The sequence below is a fragment of the Diabrotica undecimpunctata genome, chromosome 3 (genome assembly GCF_040954645.1).
Source record: "Diabrotica undecimpunctata isolate CICGRU chromosome 3, icDiaUnde3, whole genome shotgun sequence".
Classification (NCBI taxonomy): domain Eukaryota; kingdom Metazoa; phylum Arthropoda; class Insecta; order Coleoptera; family Chrysomelidae; genus Diabrotica; species Diabrotica undecimpunctata.
The window spans coordinates 103888665-103916337 of record NC_092805.1 but is presented as its reverse complement, the minus strand read 5'-3'; the positions used below and the strand labels follow the sequence as shown (position 1 = coordinate 103916337).

The 27673-nt window shown below is 32.1% G+C and overlaps 1 protein-coding gene across 3 annotated transcripts in view; it reads right to left on the bottom strand.

Moving 5' to 3' along the window:
• Positions 1 to 316: 316 nt before the first annotated feature.
• The window catches only part of Arp2 (Actin-related protein 2), a 45585-nt gene continuing 18228 nt past the window's right edge, over positions 317 to 27673 (bottom strand). For 2 of the 3 annotated variants that reach the window (XM_072526466.1, XM_072526468.1), the window contains 5 exons: positions 23524 to 23682; positions 23317 to 23445; positions 16874 to 17062; positions 11536 to 11760; positions 317 to 5661 (listed from right to left, as the gene is read on the bottom strand). In XM_072526466.1, coding sequence (XP_072382567.1) covers positions 5338 to 5661; positions 11536 to 11760; positions 16874 to 17062; positions 23317 to 23445; positions 23524 to 23682 — 1026 coding nt within the window. In that variant the 3' untranslated portion in view covers positions 317 to 5337. The remainder of the gene's footprint in view (positions 5662 to 11535; positions 11761 to 16873; positions 17063 to 23316; positions 23446 to 23523; positions 23683 to 27673) is intronic. The other variant, XM_072526467.1, reaches the window with a different exon arrangement.

Sequence of the window (27673 nt, the reverse complement as noted above, 5' to 3'; positions counted from 1 at the left end):
GGATAATGACTGTAAATATATTGATTTTAAAACGAAAATGGCATGAACATTCTACTCGAGAATTATAACTTAAGAGAAAAACTAGGTGAAATTGTTAAAAGCCTCTTGTTCCATATTCCTATTAATGTACCATAGCGCTGTTGTCGATATAAAATATGCTATCAACCAAATTTGACCACATAGCATTCAATATAATGTTAAATCTTGTATGTTGAGTGAATCAGTTTTTATTTGGTACAACGATTAAGGGGCACTTTGACATCAAGATCGGAAAAGAGATATTTTTGATTGCATTTTTTAATTAAAATATGACAACAATAAATAACTAAATTTATTTTATCGAAGTATATATAAAATTATTCTACAATCTTAATAAAATAAAATGCACAATATTAAAAATAAGAAATATAATAAAAAGTAGTCTTTACAAATGAAATAAATACTAACACTTCATTAAGATAACTATTGTACTATTTGACAGTAACTTTGGAGATATTTTATTTAATAATAAGTAGTAAAATGATTGACCGATAATTTACATTTAGGTTCCAAGGAATTTTTAAACCTAACAAAGAATAAAGCATCAATAAGAATAGGAAATATGCTATGCATCATTTAACCACAATTATATTCTTAGTATTATAACGCATACGCGGTGTGCGCTGCTTTTTCCCTAATAAACTAATACGACCAAGTTAATCTCCTAAGAAAATTCAATTATTTTTAAGATTGACAAATAAAAGTGCAACGTCGATTTTTGTATTGTACTAATAATATTGTTTATATACTAATGCGTTTATATCAAAATACCTGCAGTTGTAACTTATTTCTAGCAATGGAAGGGGTGTCTCGAGATGAACTTTTATATAACTTTGGCACTGGTGCAATATCTAATTCCAGTTTTTATATCATTTTTTCTACAAGTCCGTTGCAAGTCACAAATGACGTTTCTACGTCGTTACAGTACAACCAACTATTTAGAAATTCCGTAACGATAATGTTATTTTTACTTATTATTTCCTTAATCTCAATAAAATACAATTTATATAAAACATTTTTATGTTTAGTACTCAAAAAACAATAATTTACATCAAATATTAAAAACTAGTATACAAATTAAACTTTCATTTATGGAGTGCAAATAACAGATAGGAACTTTACTCTCGTTTACAGAGTTGTCATATGTATTTTTATTAGATTAAAGTTTTGTAGAATATAAACAAACCTAACATACTGTGTAAGAAATGGAAACTAAAAACATTGAACTATCTGCTTTTCATCTTAAAAATATCTAAAAAACAGAAATAAGGCTATATCTTGATAATAGTCTATTGAAGTAACATCCACATTAAGGTCCTCCACTCTTGGCCTGATATACTCCGTAGCGGAATGCTGTGTGCTGGTGCAGATTAACAGCAGGCATACCCATATGCTCGACATATGTCAAGGCACAAAGAATGAGGTGGCTGGGGCATACCCAAAGAATGCCAAAGATGGTGTTATGTAGAGACCCATAGGAAGTAGAAAAAGGTTGACAGTAACTTAAAGGAAGTAGGTGACTGGAAAAGAGAAGCAGAAGTATCGTCAAGAACTTCAGTGAAAAATAACAAATTATTTTAACTTTAACTTTTTGCCCTAGCCCTGTTGTGCACTATAAATAATAAAATATTGTGAATAGGCAATTATTAAGTAGTTCAATAGTTTGAAAAAATAGTGATAATGGAGGACTACTAATACCAGTAAATGCTGTATGAAAAGTAGCAATACAGTGATGTTTTGAAATATGAAAAAAGTTATTCAAACACGCTAGTCATTATGAATATTTTGTCAAGTAGCAATTTTTTTTATTTAAATTTAAATATAAAATTTGTTATAATTCATTACTTTTATCGTTGCAACTTTTCATTGGGTACTTCTGAATAGCTGAATTAATAATAATAATCTTACATTTTCATTATTTCGTAATCGCTACATTCTCTAATATCCCGAGAATACGACAATGCTAGAAGTGATCAAATTGGATGACGTGCAACGGATTTATGAGGAAATGACCTATACCTATTTATTTTAAATGTGGTTAATATATAATTTTGAATAGTTTTAATCTGTATACTATAATGTCTATAATATAATGTAGTTAAAAATTGCATTCCCATTCTTATCGCATATGATTTTAAAAATAATGGAAATATATAATACAACATTTTTGGCTAATTTTAAGTAGAACTTTTCCTTGACCTAAATATTCTTAAGACACTGCAACAGTGTATTTCCTAAGAAACTGCATAACCAAGTGATTTGACAGCTGACATTCTTATGTTTATAGAAACTTTTAGTGACAGTTTGACAACAATATCATATAGCTAATAAAAAAATTGCAGAGTACAAAACCTAAATGGTAGGGTGCAATTCGCCATTTTCTACTTTATTTATTGAGAATTAACCACAATTTAATACATTATATTTTCGTCATTTTCGTTCAAAAAGTCCATGTTCTTTTCATGTACTTATGCTTTGCGGACTATACCAAATATTATATATATTTGGTATATTATTATCGTGGCAGAATGGATTAAGTTATACAAAGTCATTAATTAAATAAAAAAAAATATTTGGTATATATAACACAGTCCGATATTTGACTCTACAAATATAGGACTATTGTAAATGTACTGTTCCGTTGACTATGTACACATAAATGCTTATGAAGAAAGTACTTCTGGAAATAAAGACTGGGAAAGTATTTCAGGTCATTAGTATTAAGCCCAAAGCAATGTTTTTAGGTAGACCAATGCTATCCTAGATGAGTAAATCGTTATATCCAATTATGGGCCATGTAAAATTAGAAGCATTCCAAGCGGTCCAGAATCACTTAAAATAATGAATTGCTAGATTGAGTTTTATTTAATTTCGAAGGAGTAGGTAAATCGATGTATCCTTAGATTACCAGGGTAATAATTCAGTACATGCAGAGTTGCATCTAAAAAAAGTTATTAAATGTTATTTTATGATAATCCTTCATACATTGATTACTACAGACCAAAGGAGAAATCAGAATAAGTTGTTGTAAACCAGCTATTCAGTTTACTCTAATACGGTATCCATAAAACGATTCAATTGACACAAAAACTGAAATGGTGCAATCCTGTCATTAGTGCCTCTACAATATATTAATTCCACAGACATTTGATATATCATTAACTTTATATACAGAACATTAATCATTTCATAAAAGAAATGTAATCTCTCATATTAATCCACTGAAGTCCATTGTACTTATGTGAGTACATAAAATTTAACGGGAATAATATTGACATATGTTAGCATTTACTTGAAGAGATCTTTAGTAATGGAATTAAATGAATATTTAGTAGTTTATCAAATAGGACCCTACCAGAGTTGTCAGTTAGATTTTTATTCACAACTGATAAGCGATATTTTCTAGTAGGCGGTTTGATAAGTACTTAGATTCTCGTAGACGGCCTAATGTCAAACTTTCAGCCCAATCGGACTCATAGTTTTGTTTTGACCGCGTGTGAAAGCGGGCGTATCCGCGGATTTTAGAGAAATAAAAAAAATATCGGTCGGTGATTCGATTCTTGTTTTTGGAAAGGAAATCGCGTAGCGAAATCAAAGAGCGATTGGAGAAAGGTGACGATTCTCCTTCGATAGCAACCGTCAAAAATTGGTTTAACGAGTTTCAACGTGGTCGCACGTAGATTTTTGATGAGCGCCTCGGTGCCCCGAAAATGGTTACTATGGAGGATAACGTGACAAAAATCCATAATCTCGTACTGACACACCGCTGACTGAAGGTGCGCGAGATAGCTGAAACAGTAAGCATTTCAAAAGACCGCATATGTCAAATCCTGCATGAAATTTTGGGCATGAGAAAGCTATTGGCGCGATGGGTGCAGCGTTTGATCACTCCGGAAAACTTGAGAACAGTGTTTGACGTTATTTAAGCGTAATCCAAAGGAGCTTCTACGTCGTTTCGTAACCGTCGACGAAACATGGACCCACCGGTACACACCAGAGACCAAGGAACAGTCAAAATAGTGGACGGCACCCACCGAACGTACTCCTATCGAGACTCTCCTAGCGGCGGAAAGGTGTTGGCCGCAATTTTCTGGGATTCACAAAGAGTAATCTACATCGATTACCTGGAGAACGCCAAAACGGTCACAGGGCTGTACTACGCCGAATTATTGGGCCGATTTGAAGAAAAAAAGTGCTCTTCCAAAAAAAAGTATTCTCCAGATTTGGCCCCGTTCGACTTCTTTTTGTTTCCAATCTTAAAAAAGGCACTCGCCGCCACGGACGCCTACTTTTCAGACCCCGAGAAAAAGTATTTTTCAGACGGGTTGAGCATCGCTGGGTCAAGTGTATCGATCTAAAAGGAGACTAGGTTTGAGAAATACATCGTCACTTTTCTAAAATTTTCGTTTTTCTTTTGTAGGCTAAGTACTCATCGGACCGCCCTAGTAGATCGAGATAATTTTTATATTGCATTAATTTCTTTGGATTTTTTTGGTCATAACCTATTTAAAGGTATGTATACTATGATTATTCACTTTACAGATACAAAAAATTGTACATAAAAGTAAATAAGTTTCAAAAAAATTGCTGTACTCAAATGTGTACATTGGGCTACAATACAGATATCTGTTGTAATAAGTATATATTGTAGAAGTGATTATTCAATATGGATTGGAAATAAAAATTATTTGTACATTTTACGAAAAAAACGTATTAGATGTAGAGGAGGTTATGCTGTCAATTGTTGACGAGACATTGAAATGTACTAAGAATCTGACTTTCCACAGTAAAGACGATTTGCCGTTAGCTTCATGGTTATACCCAAAGAAAAGATAATACTAGAAAGTAATGAAAATTGAGTATGAATAACAAAACGATATAAAGAACATTAAAAAAACGCAAATACTCCTTGATGATACACCCAAAAACTGATTATATTAGTCGATGTAGTCAGTAGCTTGCAAGGTAGATTAGGTTTGAAGAGGTTAGAGCACAGTTAATAGGTTTTCCAGATGAGGTACTTTACAATAAATGATATGAAGTTCGTTCAAAAATGTATAATTGTACGTGGCAGTGAAAAATAGTTGCACAATTGCGCTTCAGAAGATTTTTAAACTATCTCCCTGAATAGTAAACAATGACATATTTTACAATACTAAATTATATATGATAACTTTTTAATACAGGCATCAAACTGACAGTTAAAAATCTATAAACGTATTTATTATCAGCTTGTTAAAACCCATTATTTAGATCAACGAACGGCAATTACCATTTTATTTAATCTCGTAACATCATTCATACAGCTCTGGCACCTAATTTCTTTAATATCTTCAATCCTTGTTCTTCATATTCTTGTTTGGATAGCCAAAACGCATCTCTGTCTTTCATAACTTCGGCTAAAACGGCTCCCCCTATGAACACCATGTCTTTCCTTCTAGGAGGGTCTTCTATTCTAATTTTGAATTTGTGGAGCTTTTCAATGTCGTTTTTAAGTACCCGCTCTATATATAACTGTTTGATTTCTCGTTCTAATCTAGAAGGAAGCCCGGGATACATTGTGGAACCTCCTGACAGAACGATGTGCTTGTACAGTTCCGACCGCATATCTATATCTGCAGCCTAGAAAAAATAATACAAAATATTATTATTTTCATAAAAATCTTATTATTGTCATAAAAATCTTATTATTTTCATAAAAAAAATTCCATTACTCACAGATAAAAAATATTGCATGTTTTATTTTCTGTCCAATATTTTTGATTTCTTTAAAATGTTTGTGATTTATATTGCTAAATGGGAAGAAACGACAGCAACTAGTAAAAAACGCTTACAACAAGGCAGAAAAAAACTGACAAAATTTGATCAGATGAAAGAAGAAAATTTTAGAATAAGATCCGATACCAACAGTTATAAAGTATACAAACAAGTAAGACGCACAAAGAATTATCTCGAATAGGAAAAAAGGAATAACTTAAACATACTCCTAGACAGAGAGAGAAAAGTAATTATGGAGACAGTACCAAAATACGCCGATGAAAGGAATACACAGAGAAATTATTTCAAGACAAGAGACACAGACATAGAACGTAAAAGTACAACCCGAGATTACTAGAGCAAAGGTTTGAACACTGGTGAACATATGCCTCCCTCAGTTGTGCCAAGAGAAATTAAAGGTCATTCATGCAATAAGATCGATGAAAAATGATAAGTATCCTAGTCCAGGATATTTATACAAATGGAAGGGTGGTTAGACGCTCATTCATATTAAACCTAACCTAACTTATGCCAACCGTAATAATCTTAGTTCTTGGTGAAAGAATTATAAATAAAAATAAACCGTTCCCAAGGCGAAGAACTCCATAGTTTTGTATATAAGTTAAGGACAAATGTAAAGAAAAGAAAAAAGCTTACCTGAAATACATGTCAACCAAAACACAAGAGGCATACCATAATTACAAGACAATTAGAAACGAAACACATGCACTTGTAAGAAAAATAAAAAATGATCACTGGGAACGCTTTTCGAAAGAAATGGAACATGATTTTTACGGTCTGTAAAAGGAAATACGGCGCTTTATAAGAGGCCAAAGAACGGAGATAAAGGAACTAATAGAACCAAAACACATAGAAAAGGATACATGGGTTGACTACCTAAAAAAGCTATATGCAGAGGAAGAACAAACGACGCTAGAACCGGAAACACCAGAAATTACCACAAATGAAGAACTTAATATAAATATACGGGGATTTCGTAAAATTCTTAAAAAAATGAAGAACAGAAAAGCAACAGGTAAATACGGGATATCAAACGAATTACTGAAATCTTGTTCAGCAGCAATGACAGAACAATTAACAACATTAAGTAATAAAATTATAAAAAAAAAAATACCAGAAGAATGGAGAACAAATTAACAAATGTTAATATTGTGTTTCGTGTTATAAGTAATAAAAATAATATATATTTGCCTAAATAAAATTATTTTCGTACATACCTAACAGTCATGGATAGAGTATAGTATTCTCTTCGCTTATAATGGCTATTATTCACACGAATGATTTACGACACTCGGGATTCATCTTTGGGAATAATAACCATCATTATACGCACATTTAATAATAGGTATATACTACAGCCGTCAGAAAAGAAAATGCCACTGAACCTCTAAAAATCATACGAACAAGCCAAATTTTGCTGATAATGTCAATTTTAGAATCCCAAAAAAATGCAAAAAAAGTTTGCCACTCGTATCCCCGGGCTTTCCCTAAAATCCCCCGGGCTTATGATTTTTGTCGATTGGACACTCTGATCAAAAGATATCGAATTTTTACCGTCGAGTTAATACAAATTTATTTTAAAACATTGATTTCGCGCACGTAACACATTCAAAATCGTTGGTCGCTTCAAGCGTTGTTTCTGAGAGAACGGTTCATTCTACAGAAAAAATGCTAAAAAACATTTTTGTTCAAAATTATTTTAGCTACATTTCTTATTTGAAACATTTTTACGGCGTCTAGATTCTTGGTAAATCGGTGTTTTTCGATTTACCAAGAATTTACGAAATCGATGTAAAAATTGTCATTCTTAGCAAAATTCAGCTTGTCTGTCTCGTTTTTAGAGATCAAATCTCTGGCGACTGGACTAATACTATTATCTACGACTATTAAATGATGTGTTAATTATTCAACTGGAACAGTCCATTATTGTTCTGGAGGACAATAACGTTTTCAAATCAAATTTATAACAATTTTAGTAAAGATAAATTTAGATAGTGAAGTTAAATTATTATGTAGACCCCCAGAATTGATAAGCTAATGCTACAATACAGAATTTAATACCTGAAAAATCACAAAACAAATATAAAACTGCAAAAAAACGTTTTCACGATTGGTGTAGCAGCAAAAACGTTAACTAGTTTACAAAAAATGTACTGCATATTTTAATGAACTTAGCAATAAATATAAAGCATCGTCTCTGTGGACTTCATGTTAAAAAGCACACCTAACAAATAATGGAATCAATACAAAGGAAAAAACATTTACGCCAGAACAAATAATTTCATAAATGAAGCTCCTGATAAGAAATGTTTGGCTACAACGATAGCCAATTATATAATTCATTTTAGATTGCTTTAATAACGGGCATTATGGGTGCTTGTCGTACAGTAAAAGTTAACCCTATGCAAGTTACTGATTTAGAAGATCATGGATCTATTTTTATGGTCAGTGTACCAAATACAAAAACAAAAAGTGTCAGAAAATTCACTTTTACAGGAAATTTTTATACTGTAGTTAAGAAATATTTAAATAAATAAATACAGATGGTTGAGTTTATAAGTAAACTGTAAACCCAATGTAATAAAACTATAGTATTCGTACATTAACAATTTACCCACATAAATCACCACCTATTTTGTACTGTTTTAGTTGAGTAAGAACGATAAACAAACTAGATAAAATAAAGTATGTAGCTCACAATGTAATTTTTAAAAAAATGATACGCCTTTTCAGAATAATAACGATGTATATATATATATATATATATATATATATATATATATATATATATATATATATATATACAGTGTAGGTAAAAGTTTATGGTCGGTATGGTAAAATTTAACAGGATATCTAACGCAGATATAAAATCATATTTTCAGCGAACAGACAAAGATAACAATCATTTTTCCCCTTGGTCTCCCCTCCATATTTCTTATTGCTGCCCATTGCCCAGTAGTAAGACGATTAGTTCCGATTAGTTTCCATTAGTTCCGATCTGGGATATACATATCTCTGGTTCCTATCCTAAGAAACTAGAGGTGGGTCGTTGACATTTTTATCGGAACCGTTTTTCGTAAACTGTAACTAGTTGATTGTTTATCAGTAGTTTCAAATAAGCGAGTACACAAAAAACATATTGGCTATTATATTGAAAGAAACTAACGAAGGATATATTTATTATAACTTAAAAAATAAATTAAACAATACAAATAGTACTTACATTTACATGACACATTATTAAATCGCGAATCGTCTAAATTGACATTTAAAAACATACGTTTTTCCACTTTTCTTGTTGTTTCTTCTTTTGTTTAAAATTAAACCAAATTTTGAACATGTGTTCACAATGAACAGATTTTGTTACAATACTACAATATTTTATGAATATAGTGGTTAAGTTAGGATATACATGGCGATGGTTTTTCCACCACTGTAATGGACAGTTCCAATCACCGTTCGAAATTTTTTGTGGGTAATATCATCAGACAAATACATGTCGACTTCTTTTATATCTCTAGATACAGGTGTATGTTTAGACGAGTCATGTCTAATAAATTCATCAAAAATACACCATGGACTTAAGTCATCTTTATCAGTTTCTTTTTCTTGTACTGGTTGATTTTCACTAGTACAATCTTCTTTTTCTTTTTTTATAGAAATAACCAGCTTCTTAACTCTTTCTTTTGTTTTTTATAACTAGGTATTCTGATTAATGAATGAGTTTCCATTTACGATTGATCTGCATTTTCGATTTCAAATCTTTATTGATAGTTCGTCAAAGGATTTATTTATTGTAAATATTCAATTATGAATTATTTTTCTTAGTCAAAATGATTGACCTAGTATAAGAATAATAATTTTATTTTCAAAAAATGCGCATTTGTAGAAGATGCAGCTTTTATGGTCCACTTCTACCGGTCCACCGTTTCGACTACTTCTACTAAATATTTATTAGTTTTCTCCAGATTCGAAAAAAAAGAATGCCCACCTCTACTCGTTCGTTACCTGTGTTCGTACTTTGATTCGGTGCTTTGACATGAGACGTTGCCAAATAATTTCGTATGAAGGTTTATTTATTGTTATATGCATTTTATTATTTTCATTGGAAATAACGCACAATGTGACTTTAAAATAAGCTTATTTTGATGTTTAGATTTTTAATTCGGAAATCGTACTTAAAATACGAAACATTAATAAATTTTATTTACATAAAACGATTTCCGAAGTGGAAATCAAAATGTTAAATTAAACTTATTGTAAAGAAAAATTGTGGCAAATTTAAAATAAAAAACAGTAAGCTGCCATTTAAATCAATTCGCCCAAATTTGATTATCTTAGAACGTTGATAAAATGCTAAAAAGACAACAGGTCAAATAAAACCAATAAGTTTGGCAACGTTGAACTTCTCTTTTCTTAGTTCCACTAATGCTATTTCGACGATATAATGGGCTGACCTAATATACCTCTCTCTTTTTAAATAGGTGTTTCTCACTCCATCTCACATAAGGTACATACCGAACATAAACTTTTACCTACACTATATATATATATATATATATATATATATATATATATATATATATATATATATATATATATATATATATATATATATATATATATATATATATGAAATACGGGATATTAGTGACTGTCAATATAAACAAACAACACAGTTTATTAGGGTTGCAGTCAGAAAATTGGCCGGGATGTTAATGAAACACTCTTATGACTTTTTGTCTAGCTTTCGGAATGGTTTTATTCCTTTTTCAAGACACTGTAATAAGAAAAAAAATGTAAATATTTATAAAATATCACAAATCTTTAGTGCAACTTACTAGTCGTTGAGATTATTTATATATATATATATATATATATATATATTGATATATATATATATATATATATATATATATATATATATATATATATATTGATATATATATATATATATATATATATTGATATATATATATATATATATATATATATATATATATATATATATGTATATATTATATACGTTCAGTGGAGATCCATCTATAGTAGTAATCTATCAGAAGAGATTTGTACAGTGGATGTTTGTTGGTTTGGTCATACTGGGAGAATGGTATATCTTCTTTGTAAAGAGTAGGTGTATTATTGGAGGGAGATCCATGTATAGTAATACTTAACGTATTCGTTACCCCCTACCCTTTCCGACGATACCTCACACGTCACGATCGGACCAATAACAAGGGAGATATGCTGTAGTGCCGTTTTGGCAATGTCTTTGCGTTTGTTTTTTGTGTTAACGTATTCGTTACCCCCTCCCCTTTTCAACAAGCCGTCGTACGTCACGATCTGGCGAGCCGTCGCGCCTCCACCACAAAAAGATCAAAAAATGAGTAGAATGGACCTTAGCGATTTCTTATGGGATTTAACATGGGGAAATATCCCGTTCTCTTGTTGCTCCTTTAGTTGATTCAATTCGAGTCTCCCACCATTCTCCTACAAGTGTTTCATCTTCACGTTAACTCACTGAATTGAACCGACGTGTACCATACAGGATACAGGTAACCATTATTAGTAAAATAATGCACCAAGAAATGCCAGTAGCGACCTCTAACTCTAAATATTTAAATCTTCGTGATATCGATTTATCGCAAACGCATCGAGCAAAATATCGTGTATATGTATTTAAAATATCGAAAACAAATAAACAAAAACTCATACCTGTATAGTATTAAATACTAATTCGGCGATGCCTTGTCCTTCAACGTTGATCAAATGCGGTTGGAAGAGGGCTTCCGGTGCCTCAAATCGTTCTCCTCCTACTTTTATAACTCTTCCATCCGGTAAAGTATATGGCTCTACTAAAACAGTTGTTTCTAAAGCTAGACGCTGTTCAGTTTCTATGTCGTAACCTATATAACACAGCTTTTCTTTCATCATTCGTACCTAAAAAAATATAATCAAGAATTCATTTTCAAAGTATAGGAGAACGAAGCAAGTAACTGACTGCATTTATAGCAAATAAAGATATATCAACATAGGGTTATCGATTTTTAAAACCACTATTGCGAAACCAGCAAACAAGCCGTGGAATAGACGAACATTAACATATTAGCAACGGAACATGGATTTGTCTTTTGGCACTTTGAACGTCACAACTTTGAGTAGGCTCGGAATGTTGAGCGCCCTGCTCAGTGAATTGAAAAGATACAAGATTGGTTTAGCAGCAATTCGGGAAACAAGGTAACTATGGAAGGGCATCCGGGACACAAAATCATACACCATCTAGTCAAATGGTTTAACAGGAAATACAGGAAATAAGAAGTTTGGGGTGGTATTTATAGTCGATAATAAACTGAAACACCTCATAACAGATTTTCAAGCAGTTAATGAATGAATTTGTAGGATACGAATAAAGATGCACTTCTTCAACCTATCCAATTACTTTAGATTTTCACCAATTACTGTGTCTAGAACAATTACTAGAACAAACATATATGATCTAATAGACTACTACTAAATTTTTAATGGGTCATTTGACTCAGCATTAATCAATACTACAATATGTAATAACAACTTTAGAAACGATGCAGCCAATTCTTATCGGTACACAAAACATGGGGGTTCAAATTAAGGGTTGCGCATTAGATTTCTCACCCCTGTCCCAGCCAAAATTTACGGTGTTGCAAAAAAACTAATCTATATACCGATTTGAAACTTTGTATATGAATGCCTTACTGTGCCAAATTACTGAAAATAGAGAAAAAGTTTTCCGAAAACAAAAAATTTTTCCTGCTTCTGGTACCAAATTATAAATGCAGTAAAAAACGTTTGGCCAAAAAAAAAACTTACCCCCTTGAGTGGTAAGTTTATCTTACCTGTGACTCACATGTACCGATAAGAATTGACAGCATAGTTTCTAAAGTTGTTATTACTTATTGTAGTATTAAGAAACTTGGAATACTTGGGTCACGTTATGAGACATAATAAATATAGAGTACTACAGCTGATCGTTCAAGGGAAAATAGACAGCAGAAGGGGTCCAGGGAGGAGAAGACACTCGTGGCTCCAAAACTTGCGGCAATGGTTCGGATTGTCATCTGCTGAACTATTCAGATCTGCCGTAAACAAAATCAGAATAGGCATGTTGATTGCCAACGTTCGGAACGGACAAGGCACATGAAGAAGAAGAAGTATTATTTTATATGTGATTCATGATGGGTTTAATTTAGGGATTTAAAAATCTCCAGTGGGCTTGTAGACTATAACACCAGAAACTACATCAAAACAATCATATGTGGCACAAACGCAAAATTTAGGAATCGAAAAAAAAACATCCGAATAATTTTACAGCAAACTTGCTAAGCAAGTTTTAAGCAAACCTTGGAAAGATTACATAGAGGTCTAAAATATTTTAGTCGACTTTATAAAAGCATTTGATTCAGTAAACAGAGCACATTTATACACTTTACTAAGTACATTTGAAATATCTCCCACTGGTTAAGCTCATCGAAATGACGATGACGGATACGGTGGTTCAGGTATAGATACAACGCTACATGACAGGTCCATTTAAGACAACACAAGGATTAAAACAGTATATATATATATATATATATATATATATATATATATATATATATATATATATATATATATATGAATATGTATTATTTAGAAAACGTCAGAAGGTAGAAGCAACAGACATCAATAAATCAGTCCAACCGGCAGCATAATGCAGATGGCATAAATATTATGAGCAGAACCAAATCAACAGGCGAGAATACGTATACGGAACTTAAATCCCATCCTATAGGTCTGTTCATAAACACAAAAAAGACTAAAATCCTAATACAAAGCCGATCGGAGAGAGCAACACGGCCCTACCTGACAGTTAACAACTTGGAAAAAGAAGATAGCTATATCTATTTAGTCAACATCACAAGGGACAAATTGACGATGCACAGCTTACCAGGAGAATCATCCTAGCCAATACGGCATATTTTGCTAAGAACCAGATATTTAAATCACGTGACATCAGGTAGCGAATCAGATAAAATATTAATAAATATACAGAGTGGCCCAAAAGTCTGGAAACGACCAATTATCTCGTAAACTGCTAGTCACTATTTTACAAAATTTGAAGTACACCTATTTTAGGATACAGAGATTCTATATTTGATATTTGCAATGTAGCCAGATTTGCCATTTCTCTTATATTATTAGTAACTTTGGTTTTTCAAATTCATCACAGTGTATATTCAGTCATTATTGGAATCTCCTATTCAATATGAGTTCAACCATATGTAACACTTATGATTTTATGTAGTCTGGAAGGTCTTAAATACATAAAACAGTGCAAAATTTGTAGATTTTAATAAATTTAAATATTTAATTTAAATATTTGGTTTCGAAAAATTAGTTTACGGATTTATTATCAGATGTCGCTATTTGCGTCCATACGAAGCCATGTTAGAGTTGCTTCTCAAGACAGGAAAGATTTATTTTCACGTTCAGAGCGTCTGTGAATATCTGTTCTGATGAATCCTTTAGGGTGAAATACGTATAAGCGGATATACAGACGCACTATACGTGAAATCAAATCTTAACTGTCATTTTCCTTTTAAATATTTAAATGTAGAATGCTGTGATTTTGACATTTGTTCACCATTTACATTATTAACTAAAACTGACATTAGCTGTGTTTCGAAAAGATCTGCAAGATAAATTGCTTCTCTAAAATGGCTCTTAACGAAAAAGAACGAATTACTATTCTAATGATGAGAGGGTACGGTGACAGAAAAAGATCTCATTGTGAAGTAGCCAACTTGTTCAATGATACTTTCCCAAACCGTTCCCCTATTCATAAGGCAACGGTACAAAAAACTGTAAAGCGATTTGAGGAATGTGGAGAAGTAAAAGATAGATACCGATCAGGTAGACCGAAAAGAGTTATGAATGACAACAAAACTTTAGATATAATGCAAAGTTTTGTTAAAGATCCACATACATCCTCACGCAGGGTTGCACAAGTACATGATGTAGGTCGTCCTTCAGTCTTACGTGTATTACGTAAGAATAAAGTTAAACCATGCAAAATTAACTTATTACAAGAATTAAGTGAAGATTACTTCGATCGTAGATTAGAGTTTACTGAGGTAATGATGGATAAAATTGAACAGAACATGGTTTTCCGATGAAGCAACCTTTACACTGTGTGGAAGTGTAAATCGACACAATTTAAGGTACTGGAGTGACGTAAATCACACTGGCTACGTGGAATAGTCAAAGACCACAAAAATTAAATTTATGGTCAGGTATAGTAGGTACTCAGCTAATTGGGCGATTTTTTATCGACGGAAATTTAACGTCAGATAGTTACGAAATGTTACTTAGAAATGAAATTGTACCTACACTACCTAACCTAACCTACACTGAGAAACTTGTTTGGGGCCAATTTTAATCAGATATGGTTTCAGCAAGATGGAGCTCCAGCTCATTTTGGTGTAAATGTTTGGCGTTATTTAGATGAGATATTTCCCGGATGATGGATTGGTAGACGAGGTAGAATTGAATGGCTTCCACGTTCACCTGATTTCAATCCTAAAGATTATTTTTATTGGGGATACTTGAAAAATTCACTTTACAAAACTAAACCAGCAAGTCTTGCAGAGCTAAGGCAACGAATTATCGATGAATCTCGAATCATTTCTAGACAATCATGGAGAAATGTGGTAGACGCATTCTACCATAGATTAGGGTACTGTCAACTCAAAAATGGAGCACATCTTGAATACTTGATAAAGTAACCATTATGTTAAACAATGTTGTAATCTATCAATTGTTACGTTTTAATGTAGTTGAAAATAGTTAGTAGGTATTAAAAAATTTATTGAGACAATTAGGCGTTGTCAGACTTCTGTTTTATGTATTTAAGACCTTCCAGACTACATAAAATCATAAGTGTTACATATGGTTGAACTCGTATTGAATAGGAGATTCCAATAATGACTGAATATACAGGGTGACGAATTTGAGAAACCAAAGTTACTAATAATATGAGAGAAACGGCAAATCTGGCAACATTGCATATATCAAGTATGGAATCTCTATATCCCAAAATAGATGTACCTCAAATGTTGTACAATTATGACTAGCAATTTACAAGATAATTGGTCATTTCCAGCCTTTTGGGCCACTCTGTATATACATATACATACATATATACCACCTTTACTTCAGTATCTTCGCCTACAGCGGCTTCAGTGGACAGGCCATGTATTTAGAATAGAAAAAAACAGGCTTCCAAAAAACTGTTGAATGTGGGGAAAGAGATCTGTTGGGAGACAAAGAAAGTGATGGGACGATGATGTGGATCAGGACACAAGAAATCTTCTTGGCAGTCGATCGTGGAGGAGAATGGCTACAGGCAGTAACTAATGGAGAGTTTGTTGAGGGACGCCAGAGCTCAAATTGGCTGTAGGAACGATGGATGAAACATAATGAACCAAAGGAAAAACAGAAAACAATATTAAATGCGTACTTGAAGATAAGTACGTTTTTTTATTACGTAGACAATATACGCTCAGGCGTTCGCCTAAGGGATAGCATAGGGTGATACTTTCCCTCACGATATAGCTAATAATTGACGTTTATATACAATTAATTTTACCGAAATTTTATGCAAAAATCGTTCATAAGAAGTATGAACAGCACTATTATTTTACGTCTGATTGGAAGATAGCAAGTGCACAGGTTAAGGATATAACACTAAGGATTTAATATATTGAGAATATAATATTGCGATTGTCCGTTATACTTAATGCGCCAAAATTTTTATTCGTTTTTGCTGATTGTATTGTTTGTTCTGGTATTTTCGCTTCAATATAGCCAAAATCTGATTTATAATCTGTACTATATTTGACGATACTTCACCCTTGAGTAAAATTTTTTATAAACCTGATATACGATTTGATGAATATTACTTAAAATTATTAGGTACTTGATAATTATAATTATAACATATTCAAACTCATCATTAAATAAAACAAAAACTTACAGTTTCAAAATCAGCAGAATGGTTAAATGCATATCCTCTGAGCAATAACAATTTAATAAGATAGCGGGTTATATCTCGTCCAGCGATGTCCAATCTCCTAGTGAGGTGAGGCAGTGCGTATTCTTCATAAACTGGACATATATGAGTCACTCCATCTCCAGAATCAACTACAACACCTGATAATAAACCCTGGAAAAGAAAACGTGATATATGTAGATGACTGAAATCCCATAAATTCATGGAATAAACGAACCACTATTTTATCAGTGAAATTATAGTAAAAATTACTTTTAATGGCATAAATAACTTTTCAAAATGTAGGTACATCAAATACATATCAATTACTGCTATTTTCAATTTTAATGTACAATTTATATAAACACATTAAATAATTCTTTATTGCGGTTCCATATTCGCAGATTGAAAAAAAATTACCACTTCCTGTATTCGTCGCTGAAAATTTAGTAACATAATTTCAAAATTATTAACACCAAATACTATACTACTTGATAAAAAAACGGAAACATGAATTTTGGATATTACCTGTAATTTTTAGAGATATAACGGTCGAATGTTTATAGAAATTATTTTTATAGAAAATAATATAAAAAAATGTAACAAATTTCGTTAAGCTAAGTGTTGCTTTTGTTTTGTATAAAATGACTACACTTTCTTTGTCAAATAGTATACTTTGTTTAAGGTTAGAATGGTAAAAACAAAAGTAACAGAATTAAATTGACTGTCGTATCTATTTGCTTATGATGGACCCCTTTGTCGTTACCTATGACGGACTAGGGGTCCATCATAGGAAAAAGGAAATAAGTTGCTACTTAACGATTAACATAATACATTTTACAGGGGTGGATCCTCATAAAAGGCAATGGAATGCAGTGGAATGCAGCAAGCTTTAAAAAGCATACAAGAAAAACTATGGGGTTTAAGCTGGCAGCAAAAACATTTAACGTTCCAAAAACGACTTTGAAAAGGCGCTTTAATAAGCAACAAGGAAGTACCAAAGGTGATTTGGGAGGACGAAGACCAATATTTTCCACTGCTATTGAAAAGGAAATTGCTGTCCATATTATCACCATGGAAGCTCGTTTTTTTGGCCTGACCAGTAAAGATTTACGAAAACTTGTATACGAAGTAGCTGAAAGAAACAATATTAGCCACAGTTTTAATAAGGAAACCAAGATGGCAGGCTGGAAATGGGTCAGAGGCTTTTTAAAGCGAAATCCTCGAATATCATTACGAACTCCAGAAAATACATCTTTGGCAAGGGCTCAAGATTTTAATAAACCAAATATATATGCCTATTTTACAGCATTAGCACATATATTAGACGAGTTTAAATTTCCACCGGAAAACATTTATAACATGGACGAGTCGGTTTGACAACTGTGAAAAAGAGATCGCAGAAGATTTATGCTAGTAAAGGTCGCAAACAAGTTGGTGCTTTAAGTAGTGCAGAGCGCGGTCTACATGTTACGGTCATATGTGCAATGAATGCAATTGGAACATATGTTCCTCCTGCTTTGAGTTTTCCTCGACAGAGAAAGAAAGACGAACTTATGATCGATGCACCTACTGGAAGTGTAGCCTTCGCTCAAGAAAAAGGATGTATGACTTCCGACATTGTCTGTCTCTGGCTGCAACATTTTGTTAAGGTATTCAAAGGCTTCTAAAACCAACCAAGTTTTGTTGTTACTCGATGGTCATGGTATTCATTATTCATAAAAGTTTTGAAGCTCTCCAGTTTGCAAAAGAAAACGGTATTATTATGTTTTGTTTTCCTGCTCACTGCTCTCATCACGTTCAACCCTTGGACGTAGGATTTTTTAGACCACTTCAAACTTACTACAGCCAAGAAATTCAATTATGGCTGCGACAGAATCCAGGTAAAACAGTTACCCAATTTAAAGTAGCAAGTATCTTTAATAGAGCATATTTAAAAAGTGCTCTTCCCTCAAATGCAATAAATGCATTTAAAAGGACAGGAAGAGAACCGTTCAATCCATATGTCTTCGAGGATTGGCAATTTTTACCGTCTATAACAACAGATAGAGAAAATTATGAACAAAACCCACTACCAGGATGTTCTGACGAGAACTCACTACCGGAACATCGGAACCACAATGTTTCTTCGATTGAAGGTTTATCAAAAATCACTGATCAGAAATCAACATCATCGTCAGTCCTAAACATTTCGGTCGAAGATATTTGTCCTACTCCTTTAGCTGGAGTATCTGAAGTAACTCAAAAACGGTAAAAAAAAGAAAAGGGGTAAAAAAAAGGGGGTAGAAAACGGGGCAAAACAGGATATTTAAATTCAACACCAGAAATTGATGATATAAAACAAAAAATTGGAGAAAAAGAAGCTAGAGAAAAAGAAAACAAGACGCAAGAAAAATGAAAAGACAAATTCGTGTTTCAACTACAAACAGTTCTGAAAACGATTGTGAATCTTCTTTTGAAGAAGACTCGGACGATGCAGCTTGCATTTACTGTAACGAACTATTTTCGCATTCACGATCCAAAGAAAAATGGATTCGTTGTCAAGTGTGTAAGAATTGGTGTCACAATAAATGTGCAGATGTAAATCCTGGACGTAAACAATTTGTGTGTAAATTGTGCATGTAACTTTTTTCTTAAAAATACCTATTTGTAATATTATTTATCGTTTAGAATATCTTTTGGTTTAATAAAATAATTGGGTATTTACTTATTTTATACAAAATGCAATGGGTCCATCATGGATGTATCAAAGGGTCCATCATGGATGTATCAAAGGGTCCATCATGAGCGCATATATGCCCATGATGGACCCGTAACAGGATTTTAGTAAACTATGAATAACTTTCGTCATCTTAATTTTTATCAAAATTTGAAACATTTGCATATTATACAAATAACAAGACGTTATGTGGTCATATTTAAAACCTGCTAAGTAAATAATTAAAATTATTATGAAGCTTTTTCCTTAGTGGGTCCTTCGTAGGCACATTTCCCCTATCCAAAAGGAGATAGGAGTTTTGGTTAGGACGTGAGGTCGATCGTTTTTCGACAAGAGAGTATCTGGGTCAATTTTAGTCAATTTTAGAATTGAAAGTTAATCGGTTTATTATGAAAGTTTAGTATAGGTCATTTAGTAAAGCGAATTACTTTGGCTGAGCAGTTTTCAATTGTCAGGATAGGGAATGAGCGATACTTATATAGTATATTTGAAGAATAAGCTGGAGTAAATTCTCAGAATACTAATCTTCGCACCTCGAAATACATAGGCGTGCACATCTTCTAACTAAAACGTAATCTTAAAAGAAAAGTTTGCGTTAAATTTATTTGAATATTTATAACAAAGTAATTAATCCAATCCAATACTGGTTTAAAATAAAAAGATATACATAAAAAGAATAAAAATTCTATTATTTGTGAAACATACAGTTTATATAAAATAATAAAATACAATAAATTATACTGAAACGTAAAATACATACACAAAAACTGTAAGTTTTTATATATTCCTATTAATAAATAATAATATTCTTTATACTAATAATATTGGAAATAAAAATGAAAATTATATTAGCAATAAAAAATAAATATGAAGTTGTCGGCAATTAGTTCAAATTATAAAATAAACTTCGGAGCTACAGTTTAAAGTTAAGCTTCCTCATATTCTGTTTCAGACGAAGTGTTATTCGATCCGGGATGAATTATTATTATAGGTTCTATACTGATATCTATTATATGATCAAGCTCCCACATATTTTTCTCAATATCCATAACGTGATTAATACATTTTTGCCAATGTTCAGTCGTTACTTCGGATATTGATTTATGAAAAAGAATAGTAACATCTGACAATTTAAAAGTTGTATTATTTAGAGCAACGTTACTTTTAACTTCGGCCCATACTAATTTAATCGGATTTAGCTCGCAATGATACGGTGGTAGGCGAAGTATTTCAATTCTTCGTTTTTTGGCTATTTCCTCAATGATATATTTTTTTTTTATAATTTTGTTTATTAATTTTAGCAAGCTCTAATAATTCTGCTTTTGTCATTGTATTGTCAAAGATTAAATTCTTAGAAGTTAACCACATTGCAATTTCATCTTTCCTCCATTGAGTAGTTGGTAAACGTTCAACTAATCTAGAGTGGTAACTTGCATTGTCCATCACAATAACTGAATTTTTAGGTATGAATTCGAAAATCGAATATGTTCGAAATATTCTTCAAACACGTCTCCGTTCATCTCTTCGTGATAATCACAGGTCTTTTTTAATTCAAACAAAAGTAAACCCTCCTTAAGAAATCTATTCATACTACCTATATGGGTAACAATTAATGGTCGACCTTTACCTGTTGGTTCTTTGAAACCAGGTGAATATCCTTCCAGAAATGCTTGTCGACATGTATTTATAGTTTTGTCTTTCCAAACTCTCCCTACTACCAAACAGTATGCCCTTCATTAATCCACGTTTCATCTAAATAATAAATGTTCTTATTTTCTGTCCTCATTTTTTTTTATTTTTTTTGAGGTAGTCTGGTCTCCAAGACACAATTTCTTCGGAATCGATAAGCATTGACTGTCTGCCCACTTTTTCATACTTAAAGTTTAACTCATGCAAAACTTTCCAAAGTTTGTCTTTACTTATTGTGGGTAAATCGGGATCGTCGGTAATGGCTTGTAAAACTTTATCTAAAGTTGGTATTTGTTTTTTAAAAAAATATAAGTGGACCATTCTACGGATTGCATTTTTGAAAAATTCATCCACATTCACTTTCGACAATTTTGGTCTACCTAGTCTCGGTTTGGGTGGCGTTATACCAGCTGATTTTTCCTCTTTTAAAATGTCATATACAGTTGATTTTGAATATCCCATTACTTTAGACGAAATTTCAACTATACTATCGACAGTATTGAAAGGATTGTGTTGCTTAAAATAATTGTAGACGTTAAGGATAACACTCTTTTTGTTAAGTGATAAATGATTCAACTTTAATTTTTTAACTGGTGTATAATCACACGTTAATTCCATATTCTATAAACTCACTTTTCACTCTTGCAAAAAACAACTGCGTCAGATCTCTTCACTCGCTTATAATCGACTAAACAAAAATTTTGTGATATTAATAAATGACTATTTAAAGACCATTAACCATTTTATTAATCATTGGTTTTCCAAACAAAATCGAAATTTATACTATTTAAGATAGCGTTCACATTTATCAGAAACCATCTTTCGCTAATCGACTTTTTCTATCTAAACTATCAAAGGACCATTAACTAAATACCTATGTATTTTAAGAGTTTCTTTATTTCTTGTTATTTAATGGGTCATTATCATAACGACAAAAATAACCATAAATAACGTTACTAAAATAAACAGATTTATATAAATATAATATGCTTTGAAAATGATTTAAATATCTAACAAACCAAAACAAATAATGTAATACCCTTAAAGTACGTCTATGACCAGCTGAAAAAACCCTAGCCTACACAGTTCTAACAACAGCAGGTATTTAAATTTTACGATAGTCCATGTGACATGGAAAAATTTCTATCTAAATAGTCAAACCCAACGTAAAATAAGCTAAAATATTGACGTTATACGAAAAGCACACGTACTAAAATATGCTTAACAATTTAGTTTTTTTTCTGAGAATTTACTCCAGCTTATTCTTCAAATATACTATAGTTGGTTTTAGTTTAGTGTTATATATGTAATAAAATTTTTCAAGGTATTTTATCAATATATTTTAATTATATCGAACATTGTGACGTTTGTTTTATTCCCTTCTATTTCTGTTGTATGCCGTGAACACTATTAAAAGGCGAAGATATTTGAGAACTTACAAAATAAATGAAGATTAAATTTGAAGATCTGATTTACAATTTGGCGTCTGTAATTAAGATCATTGAGATATTTATTGAATAAAAAACTGATTCATTTATTTTTATTGTTGTTTTATCAATTTTTTTTTTAATAAAAACGAAATTAGGTTTTTACGAAAGATTGAACGGAAATATTACGAAATTAGGTTTTTACGAAAGATTGAACGACAATATTATAAATCATACAATACCGCTATTTAATTTAAACTGAAATCCTTTAAAAACGAACCGTACATGACGCCTACTAAGAATGTGAATTAAATAAAGACTTCTGCATTTAAGATTTTCTATTTGCCGGTGAAACAAGATTATAGGTGGTAAATTTGCAGCTAAAACCACACTTCCGCGTTTAAAATTCTAAGTTGATTGTATCTGATAGAGATGTAACTCTAAGTGTACCTCGAGTATAATTTTACTCATCGCACAAAATCCGTGAAATGAACCATATTCCTTATTTATGTTATGCACATTCGTAACTGTTTATAGAGCATTGCTCCGCGAACAAAACATTTTTATTATATATGATAATATATGTTACTTACTTGGGCATAAAGAGTCAACACAGCTTGAATGGCAACGTAAGCACCGGCAAATCCATACTTTTCAAACATAACTTCAATCATTTTTTCCCTATTTTTGGTAGGGTTCATAGGAGGTTCAGTCAGTAGTATCTAAAAACACACTATATAATCTTGTACTAGTCCAAAGAAAATTAAACTAATTGAGAAATACATAAAAATCAATCTTACTTTGGTATCTCTTGGATTTAAGTCCATCTTTTTAGGACCAAACGTATAGTCCCAGACATGGCACATATCTTCCCAATTTCGGACGACCCCATTTTCCATTGGGTAATTGACTTCTAGAAGTGACCTAAGAGCTGAAGCTTCATCTCCTACCATGAGATCCTGTGTTGAATAATAATTTAGAGAAACAACTAATAAAATTATACAATATATTACTATTTTCAAACACTAAAAACATCTAGTCACTAATGTCGTTAATTCAAATTACAACAAAGTTTTAGGTTTGTTAATAAAGGTTAATATAGTATCATCATTATTGGATGTCAAGGATTTAGCTAAAAAGACTTTTTTTCATTAAAACTCTTAAAATATAGGTATGGAATAGATAAGTTATTAATCTCTATGTTATGTTAATTTATAATCTACAAAGAATTAGTTGAAAAAGTAATAATCTCATATATGTTGATAAGTATACGAAGTCTGTTCCAAAAGTACCCGAACATTGTTCATACTTCGCCTCTGTGGAGTACTAGTGCAATCACGTAACTTTTCACTTATACTGGAGTTACCAATGGGAAGTGTCTAGTTAAAGCCACCTCTCTCTGTGGCATCTATATAATATTTCGTATCGTTAATGCGAAATAACCACAACTATAGTTGAAAATACGTTTATTTTGACGTTTCGGTTTTCACTTCGGATTTCCGAATTTCGTTTTCTTTTTGGAACGATTTCCAGATTTGCTGTTGGCAAATCGACATTTGCCAGGATAAGCCGCAATCGGCCTACCTCTACTTGTGAAATAGAAGTGACTTTGTAGTAGTAGTAGTTGGTAAAAGCATGCTTATGTTTACATTGGGTTTTATACGTTTATCAAATTTTTTAAGCTGAAAATGACGGAGAGACTCGAGGAATAATTTTGGTTTTGCTTTAACTCGACAAAAATTGCGCAGAAAATATCGAAATGATGCAAAATTCCTCTGGGGATGAGTGTATGAGCAAAACTTACAATTCAATTACAAAATTGTTCACGGCAGGGCAGAACAGAACAAGATTCGCTTAGAAGCCGTTGCGGACAATTTAAAAAGGTCGCTTTTAAGCTGAAAATATGCATAAAAACACCATTTAGAAATTAAAAATTATGTTTATACGGGGAAAGCCACAATTTATTGTAATGAAAATTACATTTTTAAATAACGTTTGACGTTTCGATTTATACTCGAAAAATTATTTTCAAATAAGATATTTAAAAAATTTAAGTTGGGTTATGTTTTTCAACACTGATTGTTGACTTCCTTGCCCTCGATCTTGTAGGCAATGTCATCTTTTTATTGACAAAATCCGAGGGTGGTGCTTACTACAGACTTACAACTGATGGGAGCGAGTTGTTAAATTGAATGGAGATGACTTCGAAGGATGCCATGAGCTGGATGAGAAAGAATAGAGCATTGCAACGTTATGACCGAAGGTCAGTAATTTTAGAACAGAGCTCGTAGAATATACAATCATATTCATAACGGTAATTGGCAATGTTATTTTGTGGTAATTTTAAAGTCATTTGTGACATGCACACTTTATACCAAAATATACCTTTTATTACTTGACATTAAAAAAAACGGTTACCAACTTTAAGTTTTCAAGGTGTTTCCATTATAAAAGAGCCACACTGTATAATACAATAAATAATACAACTTTGCAAAAATATAATTTGATAATAATAACATAGAGATTCTTCTTTATACACAAAATTTCAAAAATAGTGGTGCATTCGAGTTGTTTTCAATTCTGTACACTTTCTTGATTTTCGTTTCAACTGTTTTTATATTCTTCCGCATTAAAGTAACTACAATCCTTAAATTTCTAAGTTTAAAGTGGTTTGTTAATTATTAACATCATTCAAGAATTGTTACATTTTCCCCTTATTATTAATTTTTTCTTGAAATGAAAATTATTGAAAGCTAGTTCTGTAATTCGATGAATCCAAATTGAGCATACGTTATTGATGCCACAGAATTTAGAGAAGGAAAGTTGACATTTTTTTCTCTAACTACTATTGTGTAGCATAAGAGTTTTTTGAGCGGCTCAATAATGGTTTGGGCAGAACTACTGAATTTTTTATTCTTTGAGGACGGTCTTAAAATGTTAAAAACGAAAATGGAGAACTGATGATCAACTTCTGCACGAATAACCAACTAAGAATAAACAACACATTTTTTGACCACAAAGACCAACACAAATATACATTTAATAACACCCGTGAACAAATATCTATGATAGATTATGTTATAACCAACAGAGATATACATCCATCGAAAATAATCGACGTAAGATGCCTCAACTCAGCAGATGTATGTAGTGACCATAGCCTAGTATTATGTAAAATAAGAATCATCCTGAAATACTTCCCACCCAAGAGAGCGGCGCCAACACAAACAAAAATCAAAGTCGAAGGACTAAATACGGAATCCACAGAATACTTATACAGGAAAAGAGTATCAGAGAAGATCGCTGGGAATGAAATATTAGAAAACGATAACATCGATGAAAGCTGGAAAAAACTCAAAAATAACATAATTAACGCAGCAACAGAATCACTTGGAGAGAGGAAAGTAACGAACACTAACATATCAAAAAAGAAAACACCATGATTTAGAGAGGAAGTGAAGACAAAATGTGAAGAAAAGAAGAAAGCTTTTTACAATACAGAACACAACAAACACAACCGGTATACAACCACTATAAACGAATCAGAAATGAAAGGAATACTTTAGTTAGACAAATAAAAAAAGAGACACTGGCAGAGTTTCTCAAAACAGATGGAATACGATTTCTACGGAACACACAAAGAAATATGGAGAATGATCAGAAGACAAAGCAAAGACATGAACGAACTAATAAAAACGAAACACATTCAGAAGGAAACATGGGTAGACTACTTTCGATCCTTATTTGCTAAAGCTGATGATAATGAACCACCAACACCAAAGGTGACGACAAAGGAAGAAATAAATATTGAGGAGGAAGAGGTAAAGGAAGCATTAAGGAAATCAAAAAATTGAAAATCACCAGGAGAGGACAGAATACCGAACAAACTCCTAAAGTACGGAGGACCAGATCTGACCAAACAACTATTAAAACTAATCCAAACAATAATAGAACAAAACAGAATTCCTCAAGATTAGAGATCAAGGATCCTAATACCTCTTTTCAAAAAGGGAGACAAATCGGACCCGGAAAATTACATAGGAATTAATTTATTAAACACAACACTAAAATTAACAACCAAAGTGATAACAAATAAATTGAAAAAAATGATAACACTAGCAGAAGAACAACAAGGTTTTAGGTCGGAGAGATCATGCACCGACGATATATTTATAATGAGGCAAGTGCAAGAGAAATCATTAGAATACAACAAACCGGCATAACTATGTTTCGTGGACCTTACAAAGGCATTTGACCGGGTCAAATTAAAAGACGTTATCCACTCACTGTATGCAAGATAGACACCTGTAGAAATATGTAATCAAAACGATGGAAAATATCTACCAAAACAACACAATAAAAGTAAAAGTAGAAGAACTAACCAACCCTATTGAAGCTAGCAATGGGATAAGACAGGGAGATTCCCTGAGTACTCTATTGTTCAACCTGATTATGAACGAAATAATAAAAAAGTAAGAACTAAAAAAGGATACCAAATGATAGAAAAACAACTTAAAATAATCTGATATACAAACGACGCAATACTACTCTCTCAAAGTGAAGATGATTTACAACGTATGCTTAACCAATTTAATATAACCGCCAGAAAATTTAACATGTTAATTTCCCTAAAAAAGGCAAAATGCATGGTTACAACAGCAAATTTACTTAGATGTAAATTGGAGCTGGAAGGTCAGATAATAGAACAAGTGATGGGTTTAAATATCTAGGCATCACATTATCTAACTAGGGAAAGCTCGAAACCGAAGTGGAAGATCAAGTGAATAGAGCAAACAGAGCCGCAGGCTGCCTAAATGAAACAATATGGAGAAATAAAAATATCGGGAAAGAAACGAAAGGCAGAATTTACAAAACAGTCATCAGACCAATAATGACATACGCGGCAGAAACAAGACCTGACACAGAGGACAAAAAGGATGTTAGAAACAG